Here is a 15,473-nt window from a genome sequence, read left to right as displayed (position 1 = left end):
GACGGCAGCCAGCACCACAAAAGGGAGCACAGCCCAGAGCCACATCGGAAGTGCAACAGATGCCATGGAGCCACTCATCATGAGCCCCGGACACCCAAGAGGGCCACAACACCCACTGACACCACCCCCTGGACCACCCCTCCCTGGCATCCCCCCGAACAAAGACATGCCACATCAGCTACACACAAACATGCACAAAAATATCTGCTTGATGTCGCACAATCACAACAGGTGAAATGCATGTTTCGTCACAGCAATGAACATCAGACATACATAGGCTTTCCTCTTTTCAGTTTCTATTTTTGGTAAATTCTGGTGGGGTTTTTTCAGTTTTTTTCAATACCTTAAAAAACAGTGGTTCTCAGTGGATACACATTTTCGCACCATTAACAACAACAGAAACAGTGTTTTTCCGGTTTTTATGAAATGTTTTGCTTTTAATTATTGCTTGCTTTCTGCACCGATAGTGCATGTGTATGGATAGCGTGTGTACTGGGTATATGAGGTCCAAATACATTTTTACAAATCAAACTTATTTTAGTACACCATAAAATACTTCTTTAGTGAATCTTTGGTCATGCTCGCTCACTCTTTCCGTCCTATGTAAACGTTTATCTGTGAAAATACCCGCTCACACGTGAGACGGGCAATGCCAAAACAGCCAGTACACAATTTGCTAACTCTGGCCAATGACATAGCTGTCATTGCCAATACCGGTACACCTGAAGAATGTGATTGTCTACGACATGTTCTGCAACATATGTGTTGAATTGGGCACATAGTCCCTCAGTTATTGAAGTGGTCAAAAATGAAGCAGTACTTTTCAAACTCTGGAGAAAATTCAGACGGGATCTAGAACTTGTGCAAAGTCCCTCAGAGAGGCTTCATTAACTTCAAATGCCATGGTTGGTGAAGGGACATTTCTATGCATAATTGCAAGCCATTTCCCATAGACTGTAAAATAAAATTTCCTGAATTGCTCCTCAACATTTCTTTGCTTTCCAAGTGGCAAGAATTCTAACATGTAGCATGTTGCAGTGCCTAAAGTCACTAAAAATGTTGCCCAGCCTACTCTCAAGGAGATGTTTCATGTCTACACCAATTACGCTTAACACTTGGCAGACAAGGGTGTTTTCAGACTCTAGTATTTTGATTAAGTCCACTACAGCAGTCACGATTTCCTGTAAATACCTAAGCATGCAGTACTTTTTGCACATCACTATTAATATGTGACAAAATGTCATCACAGTTTTGCCTTTGGCATCATCACTAAGCAACAATCGCGTAAACGGTTGCCACATGGATAATATGGTATTTACAGCCTCTAGGACTGAGAACCACCAGCTAAATGACACAGTAAGGATGACTCTTTCTCTGATGCCACACACAGCACAAAATGAGAAATATTTGCATTTTAGTTCTCGGGCATAACGAAACAGTGCACCAGAATAGACTACAAAGTCTATAGCATTCTTCATTACCTCTGAAAATTGTAAAGATGATTTCAGATCATCATACAACTTTTTCATATACGTAGCTGAATTACTGCAAATACAAAAAATATCACTCCAATCTTTATTGAACTTGGTAGGATCTTTTTCCAGCAGCATTCCAAGCGACACTGCGTTCCATGTTTACCAACATCTGGTGTCATGTTTTCACCACTATCTCAGATTCTTGGTGACATTCTTTTCACATATACCTGTCACTATACCTTGCATTGAATGTTTTAGGCCTGAGGTGTTTGGCAATTCACCTACTATCAATACTGACTCACTAGAACAGGGGGCTGAAGTATAAAAGGATTTCACCCATTATCTGTCTGTGGATAAATGTGATGGTACATATTGGGAAAGATTCTTATGAAACCCGCCATTTTACCTATCAGTGAAATCAAATGTAGCCAAAATAGCAAATATGATTTTGATATTTCCTGATCCTCTACAGTTTTTAAAATAACTAAATAAAACCTAAAACATGCTTTGAAACACTGCATCTTTAGACCAAAGACCACAAAACTGAAAAAAGCAGAAGGAAGAAGAGACAATATTTTAGTGACATCCCTAAACAACAAAACTCAAGCAGCTTAATGTTAGCCCAGTTTTTCCTGCTGCTACCTTGTATAACAAAGTTGCATTGCATTGGCCCCTTCAGGAAGAAATAAAAATGATTTTCACTCATCTCTTCCTTTCTTTGAATAGCACTTAGTTTGTGGTTGTGAAGGTGTTTTATCAGTGTTTATATGTTTACATCTGTGATGGCTATTTTCCTTTCGGTGGCGTTTTATCAGTTATTATAGGTTTAAACCTAAACCCAGATAGCCTAGACATACATTTCCGAAGCGACAAATAAAAATGTATTTAAATGAACACAGAAATGAAATGAATACACATGGCAGCTCCCCTCGGGACACTTGGTAGGTGACAGCCTGCAAGACAAAACACATAATGAGAATGTGTGTCCTGCGCACATCAAAGGACAGAGAGAGAGCCAAGGAGAGAGAGAGAGAGGAAGAGAGAGAGAGAGAGAGAGATAGACAGAGAGAGAGAGATAGAGAGAGAAGAAGAGAGAGAGAGAGAGAAGAGAGCGAGAGAGAGAAGAAGAGAGAGAGAGAGAGAGGAAGAGAGAGAGCGAAAAGAAGAGAGAGAGAGGAAGAGAGCGAGAGAGAGAGAGAGGAAGAGAGAGAGAGAAGAAGAGAGAGAGAGAGAGGAAGAGAGACAGAGAGAGAGAGAGAGGAAGAGAGAGAGAGAGATAGAGAGAGGAAGAGAGAGAGAGGAATAGAGAGAGAGGAAGAGAGAGAGAGAAAGGAAGAGAGAGAGAAAGGAAGAGAGAGAGAGAGGAAGAGAGAGAGAGAGAGAGAGGAAGAGAGAGAGAGAAGAAGAGAGGGAGAGAAAAGAGAGAGAGAGACAGAGGAAGAGAGAGAGAGAGGAAGGGAGAGAGAGAGGAAGAGAGAGAGAAAAAGAGAGAGAGAGAGAAGAAGAAAGTGAGCTGCCCCTGCACTCCCAGCCCACACTGCTCACCTCCTGCCACTGGTGTGTCTCCAACCACGTGCCGTTATATATAGCAGTGCACCAGGTCACACATCTGTAACAGAGTCCAGATACATGACTGGCACAGTACACACACTTGCACAAGATAATATCGCCTACCCACCCATGCACACCCAGGCAGAGGCATCACACGGAGCATGCCTGCCCATGCACACTCAGGCCTCACTGCTCATCTTCTGCCACCGGCGTGAAGACAGGATGTCCCACCACGTGCCGCTGCAAGCCACTAAGGGTGGGCGTAGTTCGCGAAGTAGCACTTCGCGAAGCTACGCAAAGTGCAGTTCGCACTACGCGAGTTACGCGTAGCACTTCGCGAACTGCGTAGTAACATGTTCGCACTGTGCAAGATGTTGTTTTCAATGATTGCACAGTGCGGACAAGCAACCGGCACTGTGCAATCATTGAAAATGGCATCTTGCACAGTGCGAGCTGTAGTTTTCTGCTGCTCGAGTAGATTTTTACTCAAGCGGCAGCTTTCTCAACGCAAACTGGTAGTTTCTCATCGTGAGCGGTCGCGAGCATTCGCAACCCCTCGCAATGAGAAACCTGACCTCCTCGCGTTGGGAATCTCGCCGGGAGGTTTATTTTCCATGCTCGCGATCGCCAACTTGATGTTGCTGATCGCGAACAAGGAAAAAGTCTCTCCGGGATGTCATTTTGCTTGCTCGCGGTCGCCAACTTGACGTTGTGGACCGCGAGCAAGCAAAAAATGACCACAGCACTACGCAACACTACGCTACGCGTGTTCGCACTGTGCTACGTGCAGTTCGCGTAGTGCGAAGTTGCGCAAACTTCGCAAACTACGCGAGCGTAGCGTAGTGCTTTGCCCAGGCCTACAAGCCACAAGGCCAGGGCCCGCAGACATGGCACCCTCCACAACAAGCAGCCATGCTCCGCAGGCCACCAGGTCTCACTTTGGTGCAGGGTCTTGATTACTCTATGGCATGGGACATACCAGTGCACCCAGCAACATCGCAGGCTGCACACCCACTCAGTTTTGATCTGTTCACCATTATGTACATCATTTGTGTGTCTTTTGCACACCCGATCAGCCCACACTGCTCTGGCCTACACTGCGGTCCAGCAGGGGACATGAAACCTTAGTTGACCGGACTGCCGGTACGGGACATCATCGCAGGATGCCCACCCACTCAGTAGCTTAAGGTGCTACTGACTCAGTGCACCTAAAGACACCGTCCCGTGGGGGGTGCCTGTGCCATCCGCAATACGCCGGGTGCGACTAACCCTGTGCAACCCCAGTCAGCGCCACGTGGTAGTTGGCCCATACCGTAGCAGGCCTGGGTTGTCACTAACCCTGTGCAACCCCAGTCAGTGCCACGTGGTGGTCGGCCCATGCAATACCCAGGCCTGGGTTGCAACTAACCCTGTGCACGACAACTAATGGGCCTTTAATGTTTGAGGACCGTGGAGCGTCCATCATCCAGTCATCACCGGCAGAGGGGAATGTGACGTCGTCGGCCCCTTATGTTGGCGGAGTCACATGGCCTGTGACGCTTGCACCGGATGGGTGTGGTGTGTGTGCAAACCTGCCCTCAGGGAGTGGCTGTGACATGCTGACAACTAGACCAGTGACCTGCACACCACCAGCGAGTTTGCCTGCGAAGGGTAGCAATGGGGGCCCCCCTTAGAGCGTAAGCAGTGTGGTCTGGCCTGCCGTATGCCACACCAGCACAGGGCTTGCAACAATGACTCATGGGCTCTGGGCGTGGTCCAGTCCATGTCTGGACAAGGAACAGAGTGATGCATGTGTCCCGGTTGTAGTGTCCACGGGGCCCGGTACACAAAATGCAATGTAGCATCTCTGACTGGCATCCCATAGGATGAGCATCATTGACGCAAGGCAAATCACTGTCCCTACATTCATCCACACATGCATACATGACAGATGAAAGACATGACACAGCAGTGCATCACTGGATGTTCATTGCACATCCAGTGCAGTCATGCAGCTGGAGCGGTACAGGGCAATGCCCAGCACACTACACGATATGGGCCCGTGGAGGGCCAGCCTGAGTCTATCCGGGGATGACAAGTCCTGCGGAATGGAAGGGTACAGTCTGCAGTCTGGTCGCCATGTCATTGGTCATCAAACAGGATATGGAGGTCCATGTCGCTGTCCAAGGTGAGTGCATCGGAGTGTATCGGGGTCAGTGGAAGGTCATGAGGCCATGTGCGGGACCAAGCAAAAACAGGCCAGGTGGCGGAAATGAATGCTAGTGCCTCCTGATCACAAAGCCATCCACGTCCTCGTCCCCAGATGTGTGCTCTGCCCCCCTGTGGGTGTTGCAGTCCTGGCTGTGGCACTGTGTGCCACTGACACATCAGGGGCCTGGGTGGATACGTCTGCCACACTGTGAGGCACTGACACACCAGGGGGCGGGGATGTGGATGTTTTGGGGGCAGCGCCACGCCTTGTGGTGGCAATGCCATGATGGAGGTCTGCAGGGCTTGATAGATATCAGCTACATTCCGATGATATGCAGCGGTGGATGCCATCCTTTCTGCCTCCATATGCACCATGTCCTCCATGAGCCTCCGCATGTGTGCCAGCTCATGGCTGGTATCGCTGGAGCCACTCTGAGCGGACAGCTGTTCTACTCTCCGCGTCATGACTCCAGCGATGTCAGTCAGGGCTCGTTGGAGACCATGGGCAGACATAGACACCCAAGGATGGCGTCCTGTTTGGCAGCCATGAGTTCGAACCCTACCCGCACCTGATCAGCTGTCTCCCTCGGGCCCTCCAGCACATGGCGTTGAAAGGCCATTTGTTGTTCCTGGGGGACTTGGAAGGGTGCCGGGGCTGTGGGTGCCTCCTGCTAGCTGGTTTTGATGGTGGGTGGGGTCTCGTCCATGTGGCTGGGCTGCCCTGCTCCTGGAGGTGAGTCACGGATGAGGTCAATGATGTTTAGGAGGGCTTGTGCATTGATGCTGGTGTTGTCCTCCTCGTCATCAGTGAAGAGTGGCTGGGACTGCTCTGCAGGAGGTGTTGACAATGCCCCTACGATGTGAAGGGGAGATGGTGTATCACAATGTGTCCATATGTATGGAGCCGCATGGTACAGGTTGACATTCAGATAGCATGGCATTGTACATTGTGACATTCTGTGGGTCTGTGCGAGGAGACAGGGTCATTGTGGGTGTGTACTGTGCCCTGAATGATTGTGCATGCGTGCCATCGTGGCCATCTGCACCCTTCCCCCAGTACCTGATGGACACTCACCCTGTTGAGGTTGTGTTGTGTCCTGTCGAGCAGTGTCCGGTCCCCTGACTCTGGCCACAGTATCCACACTGATGACTGTTGACACCAGCTCCTCCATGTCATTCAGCTCCAGCTGTGGCACTGGGCCCCCACCTCTGGTCTGCATTGCTGCCTTCTGGTTGGCACAGAGTTTCTCCTTTGTTCTCCGCTTGATGTCATTCCATCGCCTCTTGACCTCGTCCATTGTCCTCTTGTGCTCTCCGACGGCATTCACTTTGTCGACGATGTCTCGCAATATTCCAGTTTTGGTGCCCAGTGACACGTTGGATGTGACGAAGACTTGTTGATGGTGTTCCATCACCTCAGTGACTATGATCCTGTTCGCCTGCTGACTGAACTTCGTCTTCTTGTCCGTGCCCTTCCCTGTCCCTGAGGTCCCGGGCTGGTCATATGGGGTGCTTGTGGGGTTGCGCTCATCTTCTGCACCTGCACCAGCTGCCTCCATGGTGCTTGGGTGTCGATCAATTTGTGTTTGTTTTTTTTTCTGCTTTTATGGTGATTTTTCCCACCCGCCAGGTGTGTGTTGCAGGCCTGGCGCTGGTTATCACCGATTGCCTCATCGCGCTTTGGCCCATCGCAGGTTTTTTGGTGTTGTGGTTAGTGTTTTATCTCCATCGAGGTGGTTGTATCGCGAACATTGTCCGCGGTTTTGCCAGACTATTGCATGCTACCACCTTGTTGTTAATTCCACGTTGACACAGGGTTATTTTCCAGCGATGGACTGCAATCTTGAAGGTTGCATTATGCTACTCTTGCGGTAGTTATAACACGTTCTTGTGAATATACCCGCAGTCTTTTAATCATGGCTATGTTTTTAGTTAAGACTTGCTTGAAGTAATTATCACATGCTTTTATGGTTTCATAGTTTTATATTTGTGTCTTTCAGTTATGAAATGAGAGTGAGTGAGAGTGTGGCATTTGAAATGATAATGAGAATGCGGCATCCACAATGATAGTGAGAGTGTGCCATCCAACAATGATAGAAAGGGTGTGGCATTCTACAATAATATTAAGAGTGTGATATCCCACAATAAAAGTAAGAGTGTGTCATCCAACAATGTGAGTGTGCAGTATCTGACAATGATAGTAAAAGTGCAGCGTCCCACAATGTGAGAGTATGGCATCCCACAACAATATCAGTGCAGCAACCTTCAATGATAGTAAGAGTAAGGCATCCCATAATGATAGTATGAGTGCGGCATCCCACAGTGTGAGAGTGTGGCATCCCATAATTACAGTAAGAGTGGGGCTTTCCACAATGTGAGAGTGCGGCATCCTACAAAGATATTAAGAGTGCGGCACACCACAATGTGAGTGTGCAACATCTCACAATGATAGTAAGAGTGTGGAATCCCACAATGACAGTAAGTGTACAACATCCCACAATGATATTTATAGTTTGGTATCTCACAGTGATAGTAAGAGTGTGGCATTCCACAATGTGAGAGTGTGGCATCCCAGAATGATGGTAAGAATGCGGCATCCTACACTGTGAAAATGTGGCATACCACAATGATAGTAAAAGTGCAGCATTCCACAATGATAGTGAGAGTACAGCATCCGTTGATGATATTAAGAGTGCAGCATCCCACAATGTGAGAGTGTGGCATCCCAGAATGATAGTCTGAATGCAGAATCCTACAATGTGAGAGTGTGGCATTCCAAAAGGATAGTAAGAGTGAGGTGTTCCACAGTGTGAGAGTACGGCACCCCACAATGATAGAAAGAGTGCACCATCCCACAATGATATTAGGAGTGCAGAATACCACAATGTGAGAGTGTGATACCCCATAATGATAGTTACAGTGCATCATCCCTCAATGTGAGAGTGCAGCATCCCTCAATGATAGTAAGAGTGCAGCTTCCCACAATGATAGTAAGAGTGCAGCATCCCAAAATGTGAGAGTGCTGCATCCCACATTTATAGTAAGAGTGCAGCATCCCACAATGTGAGAGTGCGGCATCCAACAATGATAGTATCAATGAGACATCTACAATGAAAGTTAGAGTGTGGCATCCCACAATGATATTAAGAGTGCGGCATCCCACAATGATAAGAAGAGTGCATCATCCCATAATGTGAGAATGCGGCATCCCACAATGATAGTAAGATTATGGCATCCCACAATGTGAGAGTGCGGTATCCCACAATGTGAGAGTGCAGCATCCCACAATGTGAGAGTGTGGCACCCCACAATGATTGTAAGAGTGCGTTATCCCACAATGTGAGAGTGTGGCACCCCACAATGACAGTACGAGTGAGGCATCCCACAATGTGAAAGTGTGTTATCCAACAAGGATAGTAAGAGTGCAGCATCCTGCAATGATGGCAAGAGTGCAGCATACCACAATGTGAGAGAGCAACATCCCATAATGATAGTAAGAGTGTGGCATCCCTCAATGATAGCAAGAGTGCGGCATTCCACAATGGTAGTGGGCATCCCACAATGATAGTTTGAATACGGCATCCCACAATGTGAGAGTGTGACATCCCATAATGATAATAAGACTGTAGCATACCACAATGAGAGACCTGCTGTAGGAGGTGGTATATTCACACTGGATGTAAGGGTAAGAAGTGCTGTAGGGTGATGTGTGAATACGCTGTATGGAAAGGGAAGAAGGGGTACCGAAGGAGATGTAATCGCACTAGATAGAACGGAAAGAAGCAATGCAAGAGGACGTGTAATCACCCTGGATGGAAAGGGACTAAGCTGTGCATGAGGAGGTGTAATCACACTGGACGAAAAGGTAAGCGGCTCTGTAGAATGAGATGTAATTGCACTGGATGGAATGAGAAGAAGGGATATAGGAGGAGGTCAAAACACACTGGATGTAAAGAAAAGAAGTTGTGCAGGTGGACATGTAATCACACTGGAAGGAAGGGTAAGTAACAGTACAGAAGGAGGTGAAATCACACTGGATGAAAAGGTAAGAAGATCTGTAGACAGAGATGTAATCACACTGAATGGAGAGGGAATAAATGCTTTAGGAGAAAGTGTATTCCCCCTGGTCGGAAAGGGAAGAAGGGTGCTGGAGGATGTGTAATCACACTGGATGGAAAATTAAGAACAGATGAAGGAGGAGAAGGTGTAATTATACCGGATGGAAAGTTAAGAACGGGTGTAGGAGAAGAATATGTAATAATACTGGGTAGAAAGGGAAAAAAGGGATGCATGAGAAATAGGTGTAATTACACTGGATGGAAAGGTAAGAAGGGGTGTAAGAGGAGAAGGTGTAATCACACTGGAAGGAAAGTTAAGAAGGGGTATAAGAGGAGGTGTAATCACACTGGATAGAAGGTAAAACACAGGTGAAGGAGGGAAAGGTGTAATCAAACTGGACAGAAAGGGAAGAAGGGGTGCACGAGAAGAAGGTGTAATCAAACTGGAAGGAAAGTTAAGAAGGGTTATGGGAAGAGAAGATGTATTTACACTAGATGGAAAGTTAAGTAGGGGTGTAGGAGGAGGTGTAATCACACCGGACGGAAAGGGAAGAAGGGGAATAGGAAGAGAAGGTGTAATCACACTGGAAGAAAAGTTAAGAAGGAGTGTAGGAGGAGGAGGAGGGATGCAACAGTCCTATTTTTGCCCTAATCACCCCCATTTTATGCTTGATAAGGTGGTAACAGACTCTGACTGTGCCATGGGCTCTGCTTACCAGACCCCGGGCCAGTGCTCTGATTATAAGGAATATGGTAATTAGTTTAATTACAATTGGTACTGACAGCCTAGCTGTAAGTCCCTAGTATATAATAGGGTAAGTCCGTTTAGAGGCACAGTAGAGTTAATGCACTTACGTGTTAACTACTGTGTTGCCTGCTGTCATTTTAAAGGCAGGCTGCCTTTACATTAAGTTTATATGCAAATTTGACTTTGGATTTAAAGGTACTTCCAAAGTCTACAACTACCTTATTTTTACATATAAGCCACCCCTAAGGTCTCCCCTAGGTGCCTCATGAGGAGGGTGCCTTGTCACTATAAGCAGGGACATTATAAAACATGTTTTATGTGCCCTGGCGTGGGAAAAACGCTCAATTTAATTTTCCCCATTGTAGAAAAATAGCTCTATAGGCTAACATAGGAATATTTTATTTAATTGACAGGAGCGAGCTAGAAATGTCAAATTATAGTTATGATACGTCCAATAACTTGCCACTGTCAGATTTATAATAACTATTACAGAAAAGAAGTTGCAGAACTTTCTTTTCTGTAGGCCAACATCCAGCCTTCCAGCTGCCATTTCCTGATTGCCCAGCCTCTACAAGCTAAGCCAAGCTTTCTTAATGAGGTGGGTAGTGGCCTGCTAGCAAGACAAAGGATTTTTCAGCTGCAGAAGCATAGGACAGGACAGGGGTCTTAAAAGGGAGAATGACACTGTATGACAACACAGGCTTACCCCCACCTCCTGTTTCCCCTGCCACACAGGAACTCCTGTAATTAGATTACTGAAGGGGCAGGAAGGGTTCCCTGACACAACATTGACAATGAAAATATTCATGTAAAAATTATCAAATTAAAAAGACAGGATACAAAAATATCGACTTTCAATACTAAAACATGTAAGTACAAAAATATTGAAAAAATATCATTTACAAAAATATAGGTGTATTCACTATTCATTTTTTTAAATATATATAATTTAAAATGTTGAAATAAACATTAATTGCTAACATTAATTTATAAATATATATATATATATTTAAATGTATATTTTAACAAACATAAGAAATAAACTTACTTTTAAAATGTAAAAACACACATATATATGTAAATACACACAAATATATAAGACATATTTGAATAAACTAATATTTTAAATAATAATATATTTTAATAAATCATACATGATATACTAGTAACAACTATATATGTATACATATTTAAATGCAACAAAAATATAAATTATTAAAATATGAAACCAATTTAATTTATAGAAAATATGAAACAACACAATTTTAATTACAATGTAAATACAAATATTTCACAAATAAAATCTATTCTAAATTCTAAATATTACTATCATAATAAATCAAACACATAATTATATAAACTACAACAATATAAAATAAATTATTAAAGGACAAAATAAATACATATATAATTCCCACTACATTAAAAACACTTTTTGAGTGAATAAATATTAAAGTTTTTATTTATTTGATCGATCAAAAACATTATCATACACATAGCATGAAAACACAAAACATATTAATAAATCTCAGTACATAAGTTCATCAATCGTATATACAAATAGTAAGAAAAAATTAAATACCAAGCATCAGGCAATGTGTCTAGAGGATAATATATCAAAATATGTTGCTTATTCAAGGATTAAAAAGATAAAATAGGAATGAATTATAATGTGTAATATCAAATATAGATTGCAGAGAGCTAAAATATTTAGCTTACATCACTAGGCTTGGATCAGGGCCCTCACTAGGATAAACCCCTACTTCAATTGTGGGGCTTCTTGTAATCACCTTGGACCTCAACCACCAAGCATATACAAGATATCTGGATAGAGTAAAAACAAGCTGTTTGGTTGTGTTAGATCTAAATACACGCAACGCATCTGGGGACAGGAGAGTTACAGCCCCTGGCATGCAGGAAAAGTCACTTCTTTCCTCAGTGTGGCATATACAGGACACAAGAAAATATGATGATCAATGGTTTCAGTAGCAGAGTTACAGGACGGGCACGTAGGAGCAGTGGTGGAGTTTGTCCGTCTGCTTCTAATAGCATTTAAAGGAAGAATTTCTGATGCATCTGTCAATACTTGTCCTATGGTGCGCTGTATTGTAAATACGGCGTATTCATGGTGGTGTAAGGGTTACGCATAGAAGCACAGGGAAACTGACGCATCTGTATAAATGTGTCAGTTTCTTGTAAATAAGCCCTGAAGTGCTTTAGAAGGAGGTGTATCACACTGGATGGAAAGAGAAGTGTTTCAGGAGGAGGTGTAATCAGACTGGATGGAAAGGGAAGAACTGCTGTAGGAGGAGGTGTAATCAAACTGGATGGAAAGGGAAGAAGTGCTGTGTGAGGAGGTGTGATCACACTGGATGGAAAGGGATGAAGTGCTGTGTGAGGAGGAGTAATCACAGTGGATGGAAAGGGATAAAGTGCTGTAGGAGGAGGTGTAATCATACTGGATGGAAAGGGAAGAAGTGCAGGTGGAGGAGGTGTAATAACACTGGATGGAAAGGGAAGAAGTGCTGCCAGAGGAGGTGTAATCCCACTTGATGAGAAATGAAGAAGTGCTGCCGGAGGAGGTGTAATCCCACTGGATGGAAATGAAGAAGTGCTGCCGGAGGAGGTGTAATCCCACTGGATGGAAATGAAGAAGTGATGGTGGAGGAGGTGTAATCACACTGGATGGAAATGGAAGAAGTGCAGGTGGAGGAGGTGTAATCACACTGGATGGAAAGGGATGAAGTGCCGTAGGAGGAGGTGTAATCACACTGGATAGAAAGGGAAGAAGTGCTGCCGGAGGAGGTGTAATCACACTGGATAGAAAGGGAAGAAGTGCTGGTGGAGGAGGTGTAATCACACTGGATGGAAATGAAGAAGTGCTTGTGGAGGAGGTGTTGTTGCACTGATAGTTCATACAACTTTAGTTGGGAGCACTCTATCAAAACCTCCAAGAGAAGGGTGATCATGAGGTTGAAGATGGGGTTGTCCTGTACTCTCCATTGCCTGTTTTCCATTGGGTTTGGGTTCCATGGCAGTCGGAAGTGGTTTTGTAGTTCTTACCTGTGCAGTTCACTGCTGCATACCTCCCGTTATAACAAAAGCTCTGAATCTTGGTGTTGTAAGGACACTGCAGCAGGTTCTCTTCATCGCCTTTGCACTGGACATCAGAAATACCAACTCTGTCATTCTTTTGTGCTCCGAAGGCAGAGGCTGGAGGGACTGAAATTGGAACTCCACAGTTCAGCTCTTTACACACCACAGTGGCATCTTTCATGTCCCATTGGCTGTCACAAACTCTTTCCCAGTTGTTAGACACCATCACCTGTACAATCCCAGCACAGGGGGTGTTGGAGCCTGTCAGTCGAACACGTGCTGTGTCTTAAAAGAAAGAGAATATATTTATAGATAAACAGTAATATTTATTCAACAATATCAAGACCTTTTTTCCCACTGTCTACCATAATTAAAGGAATACAGAGACAGCAAAAGAAAGAGGTATTAATCATACTTATGCAGACACTGATTACTTCTGAGGTCAGAGGTCAGTTCCTATCACACTGTTCTGCGTTAAAGAAATGCCTCTAAAGTTTTGACACTTAAATCTTATTACATGCAATTAACTAATGTTCCAGTTCATGCAGAAAGCGCATGATAGGGAAAAAAGCCAGTAGACACCATCCAACAGATTATTCCAGCAGGATTTGTGACATAATCTTGGAATCAGTGGTAATTCACTGATGCAGAAAGAAGATTTCATTCACAAACACATTTCTTATGTAAGGTTGGATAGACAATGGGCCTAAGGATGGAGAATGCACATTCTGGCTTCTCTTCAAAGCATGATTGTAACTTGTCCTTGTCAGTGGTTGAACATCCGTCACATTTCCATATTTGCATTATAATAACACCAGCAGCAGCTGGTCTGGATCAATTTCCATCAATGATGCACAGTCCTCGGCAGAGTATTTTAACAGATGTTTTTCGAACTCATGTTAACGATTTTCAGTGCATCAGACAGACAAATAAAATACAAAAATGTGCAACATAAAAAAGTTAATTTGTGACACACTAGTTTTAGAAACTGAATCAAATACAGGTGTTAGGGATCTGATATTCATAGTAGTTCAGCTGCAGCTCTGAGAGAGAAAGCAAGTCTGTTGACAAGAAGAGTGGGGAATGAACTTTCAAAACTACTTTTCAAGTGGAGAAAAAACGTATTCAATGGGATGGACATTATAACCCCATGTTGGACTTGACCCTTTTACAGGGTCAGCCCCTAAGTTTTTGCTTTCACCCTCCTGCTTTCTGAACCCATTTCTGTAGGCTGTTAGGACTCTGAACACTTTACATCTGCTAACCAGAGCTAAAGTGATTTTTGCCTCTCCCTTTAAACATGGTGAAATTGCCTACACCCGATTGGCACATTTAATTTACTTGCAACTCTCCAGTAAAGTAGTGTAATATATTCCCAGGGCCTGTAAATTAAATGCTACTAATGGGTCAGAAGCACATGAGAGGCTTTTCCCACATGGTGTGGGGCTGCCCAGTCATCCAACGATACTGGCTTAACATATCCAGGATCCTCCTGGAGGTGTGGGTCTGACAATTGAGGCCTCCCCCAAAATTGCCCTTCTTGGTCTCCTGGATGACATGGGTGGCCCGAGGGCTGGGAAAGCTACTGGCAAAATGTGACATCGCCAAGCATTGGAAGGCGCTGTATGCCCCACTCCCCTTCATGAGGGAATGGAGAACAGGTGTGGACAGATGTGTGACATTAGAAGGACCCATCTACTTAGCACGTGGATGCCCCAAGAAACGTTCTGAACTTTGGGGCCGATGGTGGGCATACTACTGAGGCAGCGTGGGGAGAGCCCAAGTTGGGGCAGAGGTTCCATGCAGAGGGGGGGTTTATTGTAACTGGCCCCTGGTGTCCCCTTGAATGGACTGCAAAGGGTGTATCTTTTATGTGCTGATTTTTCCAAAAGCAATAAAATGTTATTTAAAAAATCTGACTGCTTTGTGCCAAACTAGCAGTGGGTTCAGCACAGGTTTATGTGGGATGTGTGTGTGACTTTACCCAAACACCAATGTTGGTTGCTCTTTGTGCAGGGCTTGTGTGCAGTACTTAGAAAGACAGTGATAGAGAGTGTGAGGGTAGGTTGTTATGTAAACAACCAGATATCAGCTCTCCCTATTTTTATTGAGGTTCAGCACAATTACACACCAGCAATACGTTTATGTTATGGATCTGAAAGCATTAGCGCGTGAACTGTGTATAACCTCCTCCTCTGTAAGAAATAAGCAACAAAGAGATAAAAGCAGTTCTACCATTTCCATCCCTCTCCCTCTGATTCAGTACTAATGTGTGCCCTTTTCTGTGTGTCATTGGGCAGGCATGAAGAAGCAGGTAGGGCCCATCTGGGCACCAAACAAGTCAGATCCCCTCAG

The 15,473-nt window shown here is 44.7% G+C and overlaps 1 protein-coding gene across 1 annotated transcript in view; it reads right to left on the bottom strand.

The window, feature by feature from the left end:
- LOC146839195 (CD5 antigen-like) overlaps positions 1–15,473 on the bottom strand; it is a 418,739-nt gene that overhangs the window by 135,616 nt on the left and 267,650 nt on the right. The window contains exon 3 of the mRNA XM_085603215.1: positions 13,086–13,403. Coding sequence (XP_085459341.1) covers positions 13,086–13,403 — 318 coding nt within the window. The remainder of the gene's footprint in view (positions 1–13,085; positions 13,404–15,473) is intronic.

This window comes from Triturus cristatus, chromosome 4_2 (assembly GCF_964204655.1).
Source record: "Triturus cristatus chromosome 4_2, aTriCri1.1, whole genome shotgun sequence".
NCBI lineage: Eukaryota > Metazoa > Chordata > Amphibia > Caudata > Salamandridae > Triturus > Triturus cristatus.
The sequence above is the reverse complement of the archived record's forward strand: the minus strand, read 5'-3'. Positions and strand labels throughout refer to the sequence as shown.